The sequence below is a fragment of the Podarcis liolepis genome (assembly GCF_965112155.1).
Source record: "Podarcis liolepis genome assembly, chromosome: 13".
NCBI classification, from domain to species: domain Eukaryota; kingdom Metazoa; phylum Chordata; class Lepidosauria; order Squamata; family Lacertidae; genus Podarcis; species Podarcis liolepis.
This window is the reverse complement of record NC_139573.1, coordinates 33,890,313-33,907,873: the sequence shown is the minus strand read 5'-3', so window position 1 is coordinate 33,907,873 and position 17,561 is coordinate 33,890,313. Positions and strand designations below refer to the sequence as shown.

Below are 17,561 nucleotides of genomic sequence, written 5' to 3'. Positions count from 1 at the left end.
CCCTCTTCAGATGAACTAGGCATCATTAACATGTTATTAAGACGTCCAGACGATGGAGGGGGGGTGTGTGCTCCTTGCTTGACTGGAACTGTTCCAAAGATGCAGGGACTGTAGATGGATTGAGAACACAGCTTTAACCTGCTGACCCAAATGCTGGAACTAGAATTACAATCTGGTGTCGTGTGTGCAAAGGTACCAGAACTGGATGCAATAAAGCTGCGTCCACACAATTGGTAAATGCAGATCAACACTTGTTCTCTTTGTGTTTGCAACATGTGCTCCAGCATTTGCGGTGTGAGCATCATAAAATGGTAGAAGGGAAGATATATGCCTGTAAATAAGCAGTGGGAATTTTGCCAGAAAGCCGCAATCAGTTATGGATCATGATTGTGTAGTCAAAGGTTTGGAATACCACACCTCCAAGTTTCACAAGAAAACAGCTGCCATATGGCATCCAAATTTGTACACATTTCAGATTTTAGAAGCCTTGGCACATTGAAACTTCCAAGCTAACCTGAAAATGATTGTGCTGGACATAAGTGACGCTTGTGAGAGTAGTTATCTCTGCCTTGAACTCAGAGCGTGATTTCAAACAAATCATTTTATCTCAGCCTCCTCCAATGCAGGAATAACAGACTGACCTACCTTACAAGGCTGTTGTACAGATTACTAAAATATCCCATGCAAAGTTCTTTGAACGTTCGGGAAGCATTATGCAAATACAAAGGGTGACTATGTCCAAAGCCTCCTCCTTTGCATTCAAATCTATTTCCAGGATTTACAACTTGAGTCCTAAGTGGGCTCAAATTTAGCCCTGATAATAAATATCCACTCTACCAAATAAGGGGAGGAGAGTAGTCTGATGATAATAAATCTGCCAGACCGGTACTTATGGAGAGCCAACACCCAACAGCCCTGCGCAGTTGCTCTTCTCAAAGCATTTTGATCAAAAACTTCCAGGAGAATCATGCATTAAGTTTGCACATCAAATCAGGAGAGAGCAGCGCAATACATAATTTTAAAGTATTGTAAGACTCTGCGTGGGTTAAAAATGAGGGAGAAGCATTTTTACGTTTTCCAAAATTGGTACATCTCTCTTTTCTTTCGAATGAAAGCTGGTTTTCCTATTCTCAGGCAAGAATTCTTTCGCAGAGAAAGCCCTCGTTACAAATTGTCACAACTTTGTTGCCGTCGTCGTCGTCCCCTTCCTGCGCGGCGCACACATTTGAGGAGAGATCTTTATATGTATTATATTTACTGGGAGCGGTCTGGGGAGGGAGGATGCGGCAGCCCACCCAGTGCCTGAGCGGGGCGGAGCAGCCCAGCTCGGCCGAAGCTCATCTCTACCGTGGAGACATCCGAGATGCAAAAGGCAGAGGCCCGGCCACGTCAGCACGACCACTTCGGGGGCGCCGCAAGGGGACGAGGCGGGGAGCGCGCCGCCGGAGTGCCGGTCGGACCCATGGAAATCCCCGCGGGGCTGATGCTGGTACGAGGGCGGGGAAGCAGCGACGAGGGAAAAGGGGCGAAAGCCGGCCCTTGGGTTAGGCAGCCGCCTCAAGCAGAGGATTTGGGCCATCGCGAAAGGGCAGCCGTTCAATTCATTTTGACGCGTTTGCTCTCCAGTATCTGTGGAACTGTCTGCCTCAGGTGCCCAGAGGCGCGATGCACCTTCATTTGAGTGGGGCGGAGGGGGAGACGCCGCTAGATGTCGGCGCCTGAGGCTGCAGAAATGTCTAGGGCGGGCCCGCGGTAGGGGCGGGTGGAAATCCGCCACCGAAGCAAATGCCTGCGCGATCAGAAACGGCTCTCCAAAATGCGTTGTACAGTTCATTTTCCGAATTTTACGCACCTCGGTTCCCAAGGGCCGCGTGCACGCCCGAGGAGAAGGCGACGCGCGTGTTTGCAAGGCGCGTTAAGAACAAACGTCGTCCTGAAAAGGACGGGCACAGGACAATGCGTCCTCGGCAGGGGCCTAGCTCTTGCTAAAGTGGTAAACATGTGTCTCAGCTGCACCACGTTGGACTGCAAGTGTGTGTGTGGGGGGGTGTCACATGACTGAAGGGTTTACCTATGCAAAACAAAACCCCTGCGCATAGAAAACTAGAGCTAAGGCAGAAGGGTTGGAACCCAGCCTTAGTCTATCTTTCTTCCTGATAGGCTCGCTTTCTGTGTGGGTAGGTGAATCTATTTTTCTTGTGGGAGTCCCCACATTCCATCATACCAGCTTCCACTTGCAGTCTAAAATAGTGTAGTCTGGACACCAGTTTACCCCTACCAGTGTTGAAGTAATGTCCAAAGTGAGCGTTCTCCAGGGGGAACCCTTTAACCCAAAAGCAATATTCAGAGTGAATGATTACACCACAGACAGGGTGTGACAGTTACTTAAGGAAAGATTCCAAAATCCATATTTGGGCAATGCCTTTATTAGACTAAACAAAATATAACAAAGCAGTGTTTAAGCTTTCAAGTTCTCCAGAAGTCTTAATCAGGCTAGGATTGTAAACAAAACAGAGGAGAGGAGAATAACTGACCTAAGGAGGAGGCTAATAAATGTATTGCCATAATACGAAATATGAAATTTTTCTTATAGGCCAAAATGGCTTACATTTATTTTTTGTTTGGCCCACGGTATGTGTTTCAGGAGGTCTTAGATCAATGAAGAGGAAGCTGAGGCTCTGCAGATATTGTTGGACTACAACTCCCAGCATCTGTGACTGTGGGCTGTTCTGCCTGCGGCTACCGAGAGTCCAACAACATTAGGAGTGCCTCTGGTTCCTCATCCCACTCTTTGACTGTAAAGTCTTAAGTGGACAGCACATCAAGGAGCACCTCATAAAAGACATTGCGAATCAGGAAATCCTGGGGAAATGGGGGAGAATTCTAGGTTTCTGGGGTCAACAAAGCTGGAGAGATACTATTTATTGTGAAAATAAAAAAAAAAAAAATGTCCAGTAGCACCTTACAGATCAGCTAAGTTTGTTCTGGTATAAGCTTTCATGTGCATGCACACTTCTTCAGATACCGATGGACTTCCGTTTCATTTGTTGTGGTACACAGTCCTTCTCTCCGAGATCAGTTCTGTCCCCAGGAAGAACTGACACAGTGTCATCAGCCATACAAAGTTAAAAGAGATGGCACTCAGAATTAGTGGGATCTCAAAAAAACAGTATTGTGAAAGGGGAAGGAACATACCCCTGGAAGAGGGAAGCTGGTTCAGTATTCCACATCCAGGGACAGATAACAGAATCCTTACTAAATGAAGATGGGGAGATCATACAGGGGTGGGTTTCAGGAACCCAATAACTCACTACAATGAAATAGTAGTAGCAAGTGGTCCTTAGTAAATAAGCTATGGAAACAATTTATCTTGAACAAGTTCTGTAGAGGGAACCCAGAGAGACAGGAAGTACTATTTCCTGTTTGGGGAGTGCAGAAAGAGTTGTGAAGCGCTTGGTAGGCCATAATATATGGCTGCTGCTGGTGGGCTTTGTTGTTTTTGTGTGGGTGTAGACCTACTTTGCAGAAACACCAGTGAGATCGGAGATGCACGGAAAGTAGTTAGCTAGAAATATGAATGAAAGAGGTGCAGTGCCAGTCCAGAGAGTGAAAAGATTGAGTGCAGCTGGGGAAATCAAAACAGTTTTGAACTGTAAGCTTGTAGGGGGCAGGGTCCTTTTTTGTATATATTTTTGTGTTAAGTTCCATATTAATCAATTAATTAATTTTTTATTTTTGTAAAACAACTACCCTGCTCTTCAACCAAAAATGCCCATTGATTTAGATATTTAGATATGTTAGCTACATGGTATATGGTACTTGTATTTGTGGTAGTACAAGCTAAATGGCACATTTTCATAGCTCTCACTTAATATTTTCTGGCTTTTTAAAAGTACATTCTTATCCCTTCATCTAAATAAAATTAATTCATTTTGATCCTAGGAACCGTCCCTTTACACTGTCAAGGCAATTTTCATCTTGGACAGCTTTGGGCAGCGACTTTTGGCCAAGGCAGGTACCTCCAACCAATTTTTTTAAAGGCTCAGTTCCACTCTGGTAAGACATCAGGTAGAATTATGAACACCATTTCTCAGGTTGGGAATAGATGATCTCTGCTGGGGTGCATTCAGTAGTGGAGGTCAAACACATGAAAGAAGGAATCCTACTATTTGTCCTTTGAGGCCAGAGCAACTTATCTGAGACTTGCAGTCAATCTCACATCCAGAGAGAGTTGAGACCTGCTTAATTTGAACAGTGCACCCGCGGCATGTGTCCTCAGACCATTCATTGGGGTGGGCTTGTTGACTCCATCCCAGAAATTAAGAATTGCTATGCTGAATCACTGCTTAACAGCAACCAACCAAGTTCGGGGGGGGTGGAGATTGCATAAGGAGGGCAACATCTGCCTTCTGCTGTTATTTCCTAGCATGAGGTCAGCAAGAGATCCTTATTACCTTGGCTAATTGCCCCAGCTGTACTAGTGCCCCATGTAGCTATCCAATCCCTTTGAAAAGCTACTTTCGCTACTTGGGACCAAACACTTTGTGTTCATTGAGTTCCATCAGTTGAGTCTTCGTATCATGGGAATAACTTCCTGTTCTCGTAAATGTGTCCCCATCAATTTCAGCCACTGACTCCACCTTTATGCATTCTGACAGGTAATCGTTTTTCACTCTCTGTTCATCACTGATGTGAGGGATGAAGGGCCTGTGGACCTCCCAATGTCACTGAACACAGCTCCTATCATCCCTGACTATTAGCCACACTGAGGGCCACATGTTCCCCATGCCTAATGTACACGTTACTCATTCTCTCTCTGCAATACTTAAGTTTTCATGAACCCACAGCGGCATCCGTGTTCCCTTTTTGCTGCAGCAGCCTGAGGTGAGAAGAGAAGCAGAGTTTCCAATAGAGCAGGGAGAAAGCAAGGCAGATGAGTCTCCTTGATCGGATGTCTGCCTCATGATTCTTATTCTTGAGAGAGAAACCATAGAGTGCAGGAGCGAGAGCGTGAAAGACTGTTAAAACTGTTGAGAGAGAAAGCAGAGTATGAAGGCTAGAGTGGCAAGAGATCCATGGCCAGTCTCTCTCTCTCTCTCTCTCTCTCTCTCTCTCTCTCTCTCTCTCCTTCACTCCCTCTCCCTCCAACCCAGAGATAAATGGAAGATTCCAGAGGTGGGAGCATCCAAGAAATTTGAGGGCTGCATTCAAGCCCACCTCTGATGTAGTCCAACATTTTGTTTCCACCAACAGCCAACCAAGTGTTTCTGAGTGCTCCCAGGTGGGCCAGGAAGTTAATAGTGTCACCTTGTTTATCCCTAGCATTTGGTGCTTGGATATAGATTGTCTCTGAATATGGAAGTTCCATTTAGCTATCATGCCTGATAGCTATTGCTATATCTATTGCTCAGGAGAACTGTTCTCTAACAGGCTTTTACCAATTTTCACATCAAGGGGATTTTCATTTTCAGTGAACATGAATGTTGTGGGAACTCCAGCTCCCATCAATCCCAGCCAGCACATCCAGTGATCGTGGATGTTGGAATTTGTAGTCCAGTAACAACTGGAAGACCACAGGTTCTCAATCCCTGCTCTAAAGTCTGGATAGAGCTGATTCTTATTTGTTACCCATTCCTTACTCCTATGCTGCCTCATCCTTGTTTTGAGCCTCTTGTTCTGGCTCTCCACAGTATTATGACGACACCTTTCCATCTATGAAGGAACAGAAGAGTTTCGAAAGGAATGTCTTCAACAAGACCCACAAGACTGACAGTGAGTATGTGGCCATCAAAGTATAGGCAAACAACCAGCAGCTTCTAGTACCACCAAGCACTCAACCATAAATCTCCTTGGCTTTTCTCCTTCCCTTGAGAAACAGAGACCACATCTGCACTGTACATCTAACGCAGTATCATGTCACTTTAAACAGACACCACCACCCCCAAAAGAATTCTGGGAAGTGTAGTTTGTTAAATGGGCTGAGAGTTGTTATAAAGGTAAAGGGACCCCTGACCATTAGGTCCAGTCGTGGCCAACTCTGGGGTTGTGGCGCTCATCTCGCTTTATTGGCCGAGGGAGCCGGCTTACAGCTTCCGGGTCATGTGGCCAGCAGGACTGAACTGCTTCTGGCAAACCAGAGCAGCGCACGGAAACTGCGTTTACCTTCCTGCCAGAGTGGTACCTATTTATCTACTTGCACTTTCACATGCTTTCGAACTGCTAGGTTGGCAGGAGCAGGGACTGAGCAGCGGGAGCTCGCCCCGTTGCGGGGATTCGAACCACTGACCTTCTGATCGGCAAGCCCTAGGCTCAGTGGTTTAACCCACAGTACCACCCGCGTCCCTGAGAGTTGTTAGAAGACTCCTATTCCCTTCATGGAGCTACAGTTCCCAAAGTGGTTTAACAATCAGTCTTTCTTCTTAGGGAACTCTGGGAACTATAGCTCTGAGAGGGGAATAGGGGGACTTTCAGTACCCTTTAAAATAATACAGCTACCAGGATATGTTGAGAAAAGCCATGACTGTTTAAAGTGGTATGATATTGCTTTAAATGTACAGTATAGTGCAGGTGGGACCAAAAATATTTCCGTCAACCAAGAGTGAAAAGAGACACTTGGAGTGACAAAGGGACAGGTGGTGGCAATGTGGAGTGGTCCAGCAACTGGCCTAAGTGATGGAGAGAGATCAAGAGGAGGACACATTGCAGAAGGTTTTTCTGCACCACGGAGGAGGAGGAGTATGGGGTGAATTTGGCCTACACTCCTAAAGCAAATTTAGTTGCTGGTTAGGAGACATATTTACCCCAAGACAAAGCCCCTCCACTGGTTTGCATTTCAAATAGGTACTCCTGTAGAAATGTTAGCCATTATCTGGAGAGGAATAAGCAGTTTATTAAAAAATAAAATAGAAACCTGCCACTTAGAAGATGTTATGCCAAGCACAATCTTGTATGCTCTAACTGTTAGAAACCTGTGTGTGTTGGACAAGGCATTTGCCTTATCTGCAGTCGGAGGTTGGCTGTCCTCCTTTTGGTCCCTAACTCTGCCATGCCACACTGTTCTGGGTGCAGTCAAGAGAAAATCCCTTCAGCTCTGGGACAGCTTGGCACACCCTTTTAAAGGTAAATAAACTCCATCTCAGTCAGATGGAGCCAATCAGAAAAGACCTGGCTGACTCAGATTCCATCCATTTACAACTGCAGCATGGGTAGAATTAAAATGTTAGAAATCATAAAAAATAAATCAGAAATAAGGTCACCAGTCCACAAGCAAATGAGGCAGGGCCTGATGGAGTTGTAAGGTTCTCGAAGGTGGGATAGCTCAGTTGGTAGAGCATTAGACTCTTAATCTCAGGGTCGTGGGTTTGTGCCCCACGTTGAGCGAAAGATTCCTGCATTTTAACATTGGGGGTTGGACTAGATGCCCCTCGTGGTCCCTTCCAACAATACAATTCTATGATTCTAAGAGCTTTCCCGCTTCTCTCTCTAAACATTATTTCTCTTTCTTGTTTTCCTCAGGTGAGATTGCTTTTTTGGAAGGCCTGACCATTGTCTATAAAAGCAGCATTGATCTTTTCTTTTATGTAGTGGGAAGTCCCCATGAGAATGAGGTAATTTTTTTATTTATTTTTTTTAGCCAGCAGGTAAATGAGCTAAATAGTGACTTATGTAGCCTTAAGTGATATCTTGTACTTCTAATTTTGTGGTTTCATTGCCTTTCATTTCTGTCCATCCCGTTCCCCCCAAATGTTGAGCAGAAAACAGTTATAGGTAGAAACCACGAAGAGAAAGGTTCTAATTAAGCTTACATATGACTTTACAAATGGACAGGACTCTGAGTAAAGATTGCACAAAGTCATCACATTGCCAAGTAATAGTGCTATGTTACATGTTGTGTAGAATCACCATTTGCTTCTGTTCCCAGCTAATTTCAGAAAAACAAAGCTACAGCAAAGTTTTGGGGCCCTTACGTGAAAACAACCTATGTTCTGTCTGCTCTGTGTGTTTCTAGTAGATGGTCAGGGAGAAATACAGTACATGTTGAAAAGATCACTTGATTTTGTTTTTGTTGATGTGAGTCTTCCTTTCTTGGTCCCACTTTTTAATAGCTGATGTTGATGTCCGTTCTCACCTGTCTCTTTGAATCTCTCAATCATATGCTGCGGTGAGTATCATCATTAATCCCAGTGGAGATCAATGAGATTCTCACAAAGTGGAAGGGACAAAATAAATAATCGCTCTGACCTGTTGCCCAAAGATAGTATGTGTGCCCATGTGCTCGTAATCCAGATCATAGGTAAAGGTAAAGGTATCCCTGACCATTAGGTCCAGTCGTGGCCGACTCTGGGGTTGCGGCTCTCATCTTGCTTTATTGGCCGAGGGAGCCGGCGTACAGCTTCCAGGTCATGTGACCAGCATTACCAAGCCGTTTCTGGTAAACCAGAGCAGCGCACGGAAATGCCGTTTACCTTCCCGCTGGAGCGGTACCTATTTATTTACTTGCACTTTGACGTGCTTTCAAACTGCTAGGTGGGCAGGAGCAGGGACTGAGCAATGGGAGCTCACCCCATTGCGGGGATTCGAACTGCTGACCTTCTGATCAGCAAGTCGTAGGCTCTGTGGTTTAACCCACAGTGCCACCCGTGTCCCCAATCCAGATCATAGTTTGGTACAAAACAGAGGATGGGCATATTGCAGAGAAGTGTAGCTGTAGAACAAAGAACATAAGATGGCTCAAAGAAGCAAGTGAAGCTGCATGCTACAGGGAATGGCAAAACTATGAGAATTTCTCAGTGGATTGTGTCTATTGCAATAGCAGATTAACAGTATCTCCAAGCTCAAAGTGCTTTCTGCTTTCCAGAAAAGCTTTTATTGGCAAGATACGTTCCTTCCCAAAATGTTCCCCTTGATTTATAGGGTATTTTAATGGACTGTCTCTTCAAATACCAAGAAACTGGTAGCAAGAATCTGCATCTGTGACTGTTTTCTAGGTGCTCCGTCATCAAATGTGAAGCTGGTGACAATGAAGGAGAGAGCCTTTTCAGTAGTGGCACCCTGCCCATGGAATACCGACCTTAAGGAGGCTTGCGTACCATCCATTTTGCTATCATTTGGGCAGCACTCCTTTTTATTGTCCAAATACAACAAGAAGCTCTGCCCCTTTGCAGAACTCTCACCATCCTAGTTGTTCTCCTTCTGGCACACTCCCGTTTGTCCTCCTTTAAAATATGGCACCTAAAACTGGACACAGTTCCCCAGATGTGGCTTGACTAGCACAGAAATGACTCCTAAACTAGTTTAAATCTAGTAGTGTAGAGATGTTCCTGGTGCTCATAGTTTCCTTGCCTTGTCTTGTATCTAGAAAGAACGTGGAGAAGCGAACCCTGGTGGAAAACATGGATGGGGTGTTCCTTGTGGTGGATGAGATCGTTGATGGCGGGTGAGATCATGTGGAAGGGGAGAAAAGGGAAATGAATTAATTTGGCAGATCTCAGCAAGCTGGCTCATGTCACCCTGTTTTAAATCTGGAGTTAAAAGGATCTGCCATAGCTCATCCAACTCACTGAGATTCAAACACTAGCTGAGTACCTAAATCACATTAAGGAATCCAGTTAAAATGTAAACACAAGTAACAAAATGTGAGCTCAATTAATTCATGTTTTACAAACAACCCATTAGATGTGTTTTCTCCTACTTTTTGAACTAGTAAGAGACTCACAATTAAAGGTAATTTATCCTTTTCAAAAGGCAGAATTGCAGTTGATGCATCGCTCCCTTGCTTGAGGGAAATGAAATGAAAAAGGTTTCACAAAATACCAGGAGGAAGGGAGGAACTTTGTGGGAGTTACTACTTTTGTTTTTAAAGGCTCTCATAAATGTTCTTACACTGCCATGGTGCAGCCTAGGGAGAGATCAGATATAAAGTGAGAACAGGGCTTTAGAAAACAGCAGCGCATAAAATAAATGTCGCCAAATGGCACAAGGAATGCCATGGTGCTGTTCATCACTGACAACAGCCAGTAAACCACAGCCACAATTGCACAAATTGTTTCTTAAAAGAAATGCAGCGTGTGGCAACAAAACGTTGCCTTTGGATCAGTAGTGTAAAGTGCTTTAGAATCGCTTCCCCAAATGCTTCTGGATTCCTTGCAACAGCTGCATAACAACTGCATAGTTCTTGCCAGAGACACAGATCAAAATCTCCCTTCCCAAGATGTTTCATTTTTCTTCTCCATTTTAGTGTGATTTTGGAAAGTGATGCCCAGCAAGTCATCCAGAAGCTGAATTTTAGGGTAAGTGGTCCCTTCCTTCCTTCCTTCCTTCCTTCCTTCCTTCCTTCCTTCCTTCCTTTCCTTCCTGTAAATATTCTCTCATCTCTGCACTTTATTCCCTTGCTCATCTCCCTGAACCTCTTTCCACCTCAGACGATCCCAGAGCCTGCAGCTTATGGCTTTGTTCTCTTTGATTACATCACGGGTAACTCCGAATACAATGAAATTTTGCCCGAGAGGCTCTACAAATAGCGAACTGTTCTCGCAAACAGGATGCAGGAGTAAGACTTGACTTCCTTCTAAGCATGTCGCTTTAATGCAGCATGGCAGCTGACTGGGTTAAAATCATCCTGCTTCCTTTATCCCCCATTGCAAATCGTCCGGGGAGATTCTTTCTCTCCTTTCTACCTGTCTGGCTTTTCCCACACCTCTAGACCCTTTTTGGGGCTGCGGCTAAAACTAGCTTGTGTGCATGTAGGAATGGAGGGGGGCACAATTGCAAGAAAGCAAAAAAAGCCCAGATACTGTAAAGCCCTAGACATTTTGATCTCATGGTACCATTTAGGCCAGAACCTGTGTGAAGCCAGCACTCACGCATCTCTAGCCAGCTTATATCGAATTTCTGTTGTTATAAACACACACACACAATGGTTCTATGAGATTGTATGTTGTTGGCAAAAAGGAGGTGGCTGGGTAAAGAAGTAGGAAGCAAAGGTAGCCAAGGGGATGGGAAAGAGACTGAATCTACTATAGGGCACAAACAAAACCTTTGTATTACCAGTGGCTGCTTCCTTGCCTCCCAGGAATGCAACTTTTTATTATATTTATTTTACAAGAGGATTTCTGAACTGCCAATTCATTAAAAAAAAGAGTATACAGTAAAATCATTAAAACATTATAAAGTTTCAAAGTAAATTAAGAAACGACCAACACAGAATCAAATTAATTCTCTAAAGAGGCTTGTGGAAAGAGAAATGTCTCTAGCAGGCAGCTAGACAACAGGATTGTGGGTGCCTTCCATTGCAGACATGGCAAACTTTCTGCAATTAAGGGAAGAGAAAATGGTGCAATTTTATTGCATTCGAACGGGTTGCTTCTGTCTTTCATCCCATGAGGATGCTGGTGGAGGGATACTATAATTAAAGCTAAATAAATGATTTTTAATAAGTGGCCAGAGGGGTAGCCTATATTTGTATAGGATGAGTCAGCCACAAAACACATGCAGCATGTGTGTGCCTGGTATGATATGGTGTATGTGTGAGCTTCTAAGCATGCTGTGTCAACAGCAGTATTAAACTATGTTCCCACTTCATCAGAATATGCACAAACACTCCCCATATTTGGGTTTGCTTTCCAAGTTTTGTTTTTTTATAAGGAGGACATGAGCCTGCAGCATGGACAACTTTTGAGTGTAACAATGCTCTCGATGTTTAATATCGCTGCTATTCGTCTGGTTTTGCTCCTGTAATGGGAAATAGGATCGGGAGAGCATATGTAATATCAGTAGCCTGGCTTCCAACCTTTAAAGGCTCTTGCAGAACTATCTCTGCATGTGTTGTACCCACCTCCAGCAGCTATGGGGGTGATTCTGTTTATGGCCTGTTTCACACAGGAGCCTGGTGGTGAAAAGCTGAGTGACTGTGGCTGGTAACAGACCCAAGAACAGCTAATGGAATTAGGCACAGGAGGAGCCAAGTCAGAGGAATGGTCCATTTGGTTCATCATTGTCCACAGTGCGTGGTTGCAGATCCCCCTTGGTGTCAGACAGAATCTTTACCTAGGGATGCTGGGACAGTGAATAGGGTCTTGCACCGAGTTAAAAGCCACGTCTTCCTACCCTCTCTCAGTGCCACCATTGCCACCACTTGCCAGCTGGCTGAGGCATCGATGGAGGGAGAATAATCAGGCAGGAAGCAATGAGGTCCAATGTACACCGCTTTAGCTGCACATTGAATTTTATTTGCCATGTTACCCTATTGGCCCGAATATAAGCCACACCCGCAAATAAGCCACACCTTTAAAATTTGGCGGCTTGGGGGAGGATTAGGAGCTGTGGACAGGATGGGTGCCCGTGCTCTCGGGCTGCTTCCTCGGGGGGGGGGGGGGGGCGAGCCACACTGCTTTGCCAGCGGCATAAGGTTGCAAATATAAGCCACACTTTAACGTTTCACGATTTGAACTTGGAAAAAAATGTGGCTTATATTCAGGCCAATACAGTATTCTTCATTTGGAAAATACCTTTTGGGATTCTTTACTGTCTGTCTGCTTGAATAATTTGAAGTTGTCTGCAAATTTTGCACTACCTCATGGTTTCCTTCCACCTCCAGATCATTTATGAATGTTAAAACACTATTCCAACTATTCCACTATTCCAAATGCAATGTGAAGATTCCCTCCAATGTGAAAACTGCCCATTTATTACTTCCTCCTTCTCCCTGTTCTTTAATCCATTACTGACCTGTCATAGGACCTGTCCCATTATCTGGTGACCGCTAAGGACCAAACTAGACGAAGAAACCATTCACAGAATTACCAGCTGTGCGAATGGCTTTTAAAAAGCAAATGGCAGGCTCATGAGGCCTGATCTAGATCAGGAATCTGGTGTGGGAATTTCAGAGGGGGGTTGCACTTGCTGTTGTTATGGAAGAAAAGCTCCCATTCATGCTCCCTCCCCATTCACTACAAAGAGGCATTTGATCTCGATTGGGACTGCAGAAGGGGGGAAAGGGTTAAAGCCTAACTTAACACCACCCACCCCTGTGCCAGGAGCCTAATCCAGATTGTGGGGGAGTGGGCTTTTAAAAAAGTCATGCACACCGTTGATAATTCTCTGAATGGTGCTGCATCCAGTTTGTCCGTAAATTTAGTTAATATACAATCCCATGGTCCCTGGAAAGTCATCCTAGGGGCCATAGGATAGAACAGAACAGAACCCTTTTTCTTCCTGCAAAGAAGGGGATCTGCCCTCACAAGCCTCCCAGTTACAGGTGCAAAAACTTTGCAGCCCTTGTTGCTCTGCTGTCAGAGGTAACAACAAAGGGGGGGCAGATAAAGTGAAAAACATACTTCCCCCCCTCAAGCCATCACCTACCCACCATTTGTCCTGGCCAGTGCAAGACTGGGTGAGTTTTTTTCTAGCTCGGCTTCTGAATTAGTTCTTCAAGAGATCTCCCTGAAAAAAGCTGCCTGGGTTGGCCTGGGTGTATCTCTCCCAACACTTATTCATAAATTTTGTCATAATGGTCTTTAGCTGCTCAATTTCTCACTTGTGGTATATTTAAAGAAAATGTCATTGTCTGTGTCTTCAGCATTTTGCTCTTCAGATCCCCTTAAATTTCCTCACCTTTCCCCTGCCTGTTTTTAGGTGGATGACAGCTCTTTATCTGAACACAGTGTCTCTCAGGTGAGTCTACTCTGGAGTTTCTCTTGCGTGCAGGTACCCTGCTCTCAGCTGGCGGTGTCGTCGTGCGGATTAGTTAGACAAGTGGGACCCGCAACAGAATGTTGCAGTGCAGAGTGTAGCACTTCAGGATTCCATCTACTCCCTGCTCCATCCCAACTTCCTCCTTGTTTTCCCTTCCTCCCCCAACAAAAACTTAAGTGTGCTAAGTGTCTAGAAATTGTTCTAAGATGTTTTGTGGGGGGGCCCTCCCTGGTTCCACCCCCAGGTTTTTCTGTGTTTCTGCAAATATTTGGGTAACCCCAAGCCTGCCTATACCTATCCTCTCGTGCATGTACAGTGTATTTTGACTATATAAGGATTCACACTCAGATAATGAGCTTGTTAGTAGCATGTAAGATGTGTGCCAGAGGCAGTTATGGGTATTGTCTGTGTGGTATGCAGTATTTTCCCACAGACATGCATGCCTTCTCCCCCAGTGAAGCATATACTTGCTTTTGCAAACGTGCAATTAAAACTCTGCTGGGGAAATTTCTGCGGGGAGAGCTTCAGTACCCAGTCTGCCCGGAAGCAGCTTTTCTTTTTAAAAAATCGGCATCGGGACTCTACTGCATGTGTTTGCACAGAGTGCGTGCATGACATCAGCATGTGGCCAGAGAGGTGTGTATGTGAGAGAGGGAGGGGGAGAGTGTGTACAGGATACAGAGCGCAAAGTGAGAGACTGCACTGTTTTCTCTTCCCACAAACCGGAAAGTTGCTTCCTGAAACCAGACCCTGTTCAGCCAAACAAGAGGCTGAAAAATGTTGGTAATATTGGCAGCGATCCTGCTCCACCTCCCCTAAGGTTTCTTATCCCCCCATCTCACTAGCTATCTCCTTACAGGCCGTCTTCTCCAAGTTAATCCTGATGGCATAGATCAAGAGGACAGGGGGTGGGTCCCTGGCAGGTCTCCTAACACCGTACTAACTGCCTCTTCTTGTCTGCTGCCTTAGAGTAAGTAGTTGGCAACATAAACCCCTCAAGTCTGTGCTGCTGCTTTCGCCTGTGAAAATATATCCCTTTTTAACCCAGTTACTCCGATCCATAGAATGAGAACCATTGCTTGAAAAACAACCTGCGTAATCAATGCTCAAATATCCCAATGAGTTGATGTTCGCAGTTCCGGGGACCAGGAGACAGGTCCTCAAAACTGGGGTGGGAAGGGGGAGATAGAAGAGCGTGGTATAAACAAAGATGATCTTTGTTTGCCAGTCTGATATGTTTGAGCCTACTCCCTGTTTGAATGTTACTTTCTCGTGGCTGCTCTTGCCAAGTCTAAGTGGCTGTTTCCTTCAACACTTTTTTACATCTCCCAATTCTCTGTGGCATACTAGGGGTATACTCAAAATTGTCAATTTAACTTTTTCACAGTGAAAGAGTCATGGTGGGAATTTTCAGTTGCTTAACTATTCCACACGCTGCTCATTGCCTGTTTGAACTTGCTTGTTTTCCTTATCTGTAGCTCTGACACCAGCCAACCAAGGATCGCATAGGTAGTGTTAGGCCATCAGGTTTCATGCAGGAATGGCTGCATGACAGCTTCATAAAGCCAAATCAGAATGAAGGCAGAGAGTTTTGCTTTCACTCTGAATAGGCTCCCTGACGATACTGCATAGCCCATCAGATTATGCTAAGTGATGATACTAAGCAAGAATGAAGAACAATGCTTTCTGCCTTCACTCCGAATGCAGTGCCTCCTGAATAATTGTCGAAATGGGAGAATGCAATTTGTAGCTCGACAACTTTTTTGTGTGAAATATGCCTCCACCATCTTACAACATACATGTACCCTACATATCTATATGGGCTTTATCTAGTTTGACAATCATGGGTTGTAGTTTGATTCGAATGCTAAGAATTCTTCATTAGAGATTTGCAGCTTTCCACACAGGACTACATCTCCCAAGATTCCTTAGAATGAGGGAATGGATATTAAGACAGTTTAAATCTGTATTAGCCTATAGGGCACACTTGCAAGCAACTGCACCATTTCGCATAACTAGCACCGTGGGGCCACATGTTGCCTAGCAACTGCAAGCACACTTTACATAGGTCTAGCATCATAGCTGGGGAGAAAGCCGAGGAGGGGTCAGGGGAGAGGGGCTGGCACTAAGGGACACATCACAGTGAGGGACAGAGGACATACTGGGGCCCAATATCCCCTTTGTCCACAATGGGAAAACTAAAGGGCATCACACATAAATGCTTGGCATATCTCTATATGCACCAATGTCTGCTTAAACGTTGTGATCAGATTACTGTGGACATGATATAGTTCATCATTTTCAAACAGAGGGAGAACTCGGATAGAGTTGGGAAGTCCTTAGCATCCAGTTGCCCGGGCCATCACAAACTTTTGTGTCCGTCCTAGAGCCTGATTTTGCATTTCAGTGATCACCCCTTCTTCATCTGAAAGACACACCTGCCCCCTGGTGTTCAGCTAGTTAGGTTGAGACCCTTCCCAAGATTTGATTCCTTTAGATCAGGGGTCTGCAACCTTTAAGACAAAAAGAGCCACTTGGACCCGTTTCCGAAGAAAAAACAACAACTGGGAGCCGCAAAACCATTGCGACATTTAAAACAAATATATCTCCGGAGCCACAATCTGACAGCGGGCGGGAAGGTGACGTCGGGACGGTGCGTGACTAACGCACGCACCGCCCCATGCGACGTCACAGCCAGTACAGCGCCCGCCACAGTGAGGAGTGTCGGGGCGCACAATGCACCTCCTCCCCTCGCTAGTATCTGCCCCGGAGCCGCAGCAAAGATGTAAAAGAGCCACATGCGGCTCCGGAGCCGCAGGTTGCAGACCCCTGCTTTAGAATGTTCATCTGGATTTAGCTCCCAGAGCTTCTTTTTTTTTTTAATGGCAGTGGCAGATGTGACACCAGACTAACAAACATCAGCATGCCTCTTGAGTACGTGCAGAGTGCCTTTTCCATGGCTTTGTATAACTGCAACTGGCAGCTGCATATTCAGGACTGGAGGAAGATCTTCCACGTCAAAAGAAATGACTCCCAGTAGGAATGGGGAATTGGACTCCCAACTCCCACCAGCCCCAGCCAGTGTGGCCAACACAATGCAAGTTGCAGTCCAACAACACCTGAAGGGCCACATGTTTTCCTGATTTACAGGGTGGTTTGAACCACAGTATCTGCTGGTTGACTTGCATCTACATTGTGCGTCTTGTTGAGCGGGATTATTAGAACACATGTTCCACAATGCATTGCTTTCTGTTTGAGAGATGCTGTGTTTTGGATGATTTGGGTAGGGGATGTCTTTTGAGGGTGGTAGTGCTGGGTGGTCCTGCCTCATATTTGGTCCAGTGATCTTTTGGCTCCTGCGAATTTATTTCTGGACTTGCTCTTCGTTAACCATCTCCCAAGACAAGCTCGTAAAGATGCAAAGAAATGCAAACAACAGATCCCTTTAGTTTTAACTTCAGAATGGCTAATCAAATTGCCCCAATGCAGGGCCTACAGATTCCCCATCCCTTTGGCCTAGCCTGTTGGCAAAACACTGGAGACAGAAGCAATTAATTGTTCTCATTTTCTCTCTCTCTTTTCCCCCAACTTGTTCATAGGTTCTGCAGTCTGCCAAAGAACAAATTAAGTGGTCCTTATTAAAATAAAGTCACCCACAGCAAAGGACACGGTGTTGGAGAGTTTTGCTTTTACATTTTCTCACGTTGCTCTGTTCTTGTGAGCCCTTCCCATTTGCCCCAAAGGATGAGGATGGAACCTTTCAGCGGGTACAAGTTGGTTGGTGACCCTGACAAGTAGAGAGAATGCTAATTTCTCAGGGACTCATCTGTGTAACTTTGGAGGGCTGGGGAAAGTGTGTGTATATTTTT

At 45.2% G+C, this 17,561-nt stretch overlaps 1 protein-coding gene across 7 annotated transcripts; it reads left to right on the top strand.

The window, feature by feature from the left end:
* Positions 1-1,255: 1,255 nt before the first annotated feature.
* On the top strand, positions 1,256-17,355 carry COPZ2 (COPI coat complex subunit zeta 2). 7 transcript variants are annotated; one of them, XR_014518154.1, is made up of 11 exons: positions 1,257-1,489; positions 3,943-4,011; positions 5,691-5,772; positions 7,516-7,607; positions 8,106-8,161; positions 9,359-9,436; positions 10,238-10,289; positions 10,422-10,473; positions 13,633-13,671; positions 14,552-14,662; positions 17,292-17,355. XR_014518154.1 is itself a non-coding variant. In XM_083470307.1 (10 exons), the coding sequence occupies exons 1-9, from the start codon at positions 1,364-1,366 to the stop codon at positions 13,638-13,640; spliced, it is 615 nt and encodes a 204-aa protein (XP_083326433.1). In that variant the 5' UTR covers positions 1,257-1,363; the 3' UTR covers positions 13,641-13,671; positions 17,292-17,355. The 7 variants fall into 7 exon arrangements, 2 of the variants coding, with proteins under 2 accessions (XP_083326432.1, XP_083326433.1); XR_014518157.1 differs by having other exon boundaries at positions 1,258-1,489; positions 10,422-10,549; XR_014518153.1 differs by lacking the exon at positions 10,422-10,473 and having other exon boundaries at positions 1,256-1,489.
* The last annotated feature ends 206 nt before the right edge of the window (positions 17,356-17,561 follow it).